This window comes from Octopus bimaculoides, chromosome 8 (genome assembly GCF_001194135.2).
Source record: "Octopus bimaculoides isolate UCB-OBI-ISO-001 chromosome 8, ASM119413v2, whole genome shotgun sequence".
In the NCBI taxonomy this organism is placed as follows: domain Eukaryota; kingdom Metazoa; phylum Mollusca; class Cephalopoda; order Octopoda; family Octopodidae; genus Octopus; species Octopus bimaculoides.
The window spans coordinates 1507642-1510627 of NC_068988.1; the positions used below are offsets into that span (position 1 = coordinate 1507642).

Here is a 2986-nt window from a genome sequence, read left to right on the forward strand (position 1 = left end):
CCCGAAAAAATGTAACCATCTGGAAATGAAACTCGTTAATGGTACTGTTGTAATGGGCCTCCCCCCCACCTTTTATCCTGTAGTTAGGCCCCTGAAATGTATAAAGACTGGTGTTTCTTTTCGAATAATGCCAGAGTACGAAGAAGACAAGGAATTTAGGAAATCTTTCAACAATTGATCAAACTGAAAGTGAAAAAACTGCAAAAAAGAAAAAAGAAAAATAAATCAGTGTCAAAAATGGATTTAAATAAAGTGGTTTGTTGTAAGAAACTGAAAATGGTGTTAGATGTCAATAAAACTATTATTACAACTACTACTGCTACTACTACTACTACTACTACTAAACTACTTCTGCTACTACTACTACTACTAAACTACTTCTGCTACTGCCACTACTGCCACTACTGCCACTGCTACTACGACTGCTACAGCTGTATCAGGTGTATGGGTTTTGAATAGTGATGTAAAACTATTACTGCAAACACTTCTGATAGAATCACATTAGTGATTCTATCAGAAGTGATAGATTATTTTCTTGTCCTGCAACCAATTTCAATTCACTTCAATTACATCACAAAAACACCTTAAAAGAAAAGCAAAAAAAAGACCTCACTTCCTGCTTTCTCAGCTCTTAAAATTGCATGTTTTTTTCGTTTTTTTTTTTTATGTGTTGGCATGGTTGTGTGATTAAGAAGTCTGCTTCCCAACTATGTGGTTTCAGTTTCAATTCCCACAGTACGGCACCTTGGGCAAGTGTCCCCTACTTTAACCCTGTCCCTCTCCAATCCCCATCACTGAAACTGGCAAATGAGAACTGAAAGAATCCATTAGGTGTGTGTGTATGTGTGTGTCATCATCATCATCATCGTTTAACATCCGCTTTCCATGCTGACATGGATTGGACGGTCTGCTGATGACTGGCAAGCCAGGAGAAGCTGTACCAGGGTCCAATCTGTGTGTGTGTGTGTGTGTGTGTATATATATATATATATATATATATATATATATATATATATACACACACACACACACACACACACACACACACACACACATATACATATATATATATATATATATGAGTTGTCCCGAGACCAAGGCCTCTACCACGATTTTTAAGAAATGAGGTGGAAAACTAGCTCAGGGAGGCAGGGACGCTATCCGCTGAGACCCCTTTTGGAGCCCCCCCTACCTATATATATATATATATATATATGTAAGAGCATATGTGTATGTTTGTGTGTGATAATTTACACTTGTGTTCAACTAAAGCCATGACCTATGAGCCATGTTGTTGTTGTTGTTGTCTTCGGTCAGCAAATCCTGCACTTGCTTCATTCCTTCTCATACAAGTGGGATAACAAATCCCCTTCTTGAAAAACAGGTAAGGGTTTGTGACAGGAATGGTGTTTGGCTGTAAAATAATGCCTCAATAATATAATCATCTAACCCATGCTGACATGGAAAAACAAACATAAAATATGCAGATCTGGAATATTTTTTCTAATATTATATTCTAACCCAAGGCAATAATCTTAGAACCGTCAGCAATCTAAGCTAAATGCCTAGTGGTATTTCGTCCGTATTTTCATTCTGAGTTCAAATCCTGCCATAGTCGACTTTGTCTTTCATCCTTTTGGGGAGGTCAATGTAATTGACCTACCCCTCCCCCAAACTTGCTGGCCTTGTGCTAAATATTTGAAACCAATATTACATTCCAACACGTATCTTTACTAACAGAAAATGGTAACGAAAATAAAATTGATAAGCTTTTCCTTAACTTAACTTCGTGATTAGTTTATCTTAACTTTCAGAGGGGGAAAAAATGCCATCTGGTTTTAAATGTGAGGGATTTTATTGATAAATTTGATGAATGCTAGATTTTGAAAATTACAACTTGATTTATTTATTTGTTTATTTATTTTTAGAAGTTTTATCAGCGAAATCCCCCCTGATAAAAAGCTTATCTTTGCCTACCTGAAAATACTTTACACTGGTTTTTCTTATCACAGAAACTGTATTTATCAGAACGTGATCGTTTTTATTATTATTATTATCATTATTATTATTCTGTGTTTTGTAGAAATCTCCAGCAAAACAGATTGGTCATTCATTGAAAAAGTCATTCCGCTGTGTACCAAGCAAACCAAATCATAAAATTCCTACTTTTTCTGACGTTCCAGAAAACCGAATTGATTTAACAAATATTGTGTAAGTGTTTCTTCAGTTTCGTATTAATCAAATTCTTTGCCTGCGTAGATATATTCTCTGTGATAAATGTGCATATATATTCATCCATGCTTATGTTTACATATGAAATTCTTATTTTGGTTGGGTGAGTCTCTGGCTGCTCTCATGCTTCTTCTGTGCATTCAGACAGTCACCAGGTAAGTGATGCCATAACTTGCCAGCCAGATGAATCTGCTGTTCACATACAGGTGAAACTGCAAAGTAGAAAGAGACTGAATTAGCCTAAATATATTATTAATCTCTACTATGGTATTGAGCATTCTTCTGACAGTCAACACTAAACATACATATAAATATATGTGTTTTTATATATATATATATATATGCGCACACACACATACATACCTGAACTGACTTATTACTTCATCTTATGAATGTGTATGAACTCCTGTAGAATGGTCTTTCTCTCTCTCTTTACCTCTCTCTTTCTCCCACCCTTTGTCTCTCTCTTTCCCTCCCTCCCTCTCTTCCTCTAATTCTCTCTCTCTCTCTCTGTTTGTTTCTCTCACTTTCAACTTTTATTCTTCCAACCCAGTGTTTATTCTAAATTATATTTCCAACCATTTCTCTTGTGCTACATGAAGCTAAAACAAAGAATTGGTTGTAAAATTTTCAGCAGAAGCAACAGTTCCTTAGTTCTGGGAAAAGATAAATGATTTTTTTTGTTGATATATACTTGTTTTTTTTTTTTTAAAATATTATTTTATGTGGAAAATGTTTGTAGTCCCCCCCCCCC

At 35.4% G+C, this 2986-nt stretch overlaps 1 protein-coding gene across 3 annotated transcripts in view; it reads left to right on the plus strand.

Annotated features, from left to right (window-relative positions):
* Nucleotides 1–2986, plus strand: part of LOC106872656 (dystrobrevin beta) — a 155199-nt gene that overhangs the window by 43923 nt on the left and 108290 nt on the right. For all 3 annotated transcript variants that reach the window (XM_014919730.2, XM_052969920.1, XM_052969921.1), the window contains one exon: nt 2084–2211. In XM_014919730.2, the coding sequence (XP_014775216.1) occupies nt 2084–2211 (128 nt within the window). The remainder of the gene's footprint in view (nt 1–2083; nt 2212–2986) is intronic.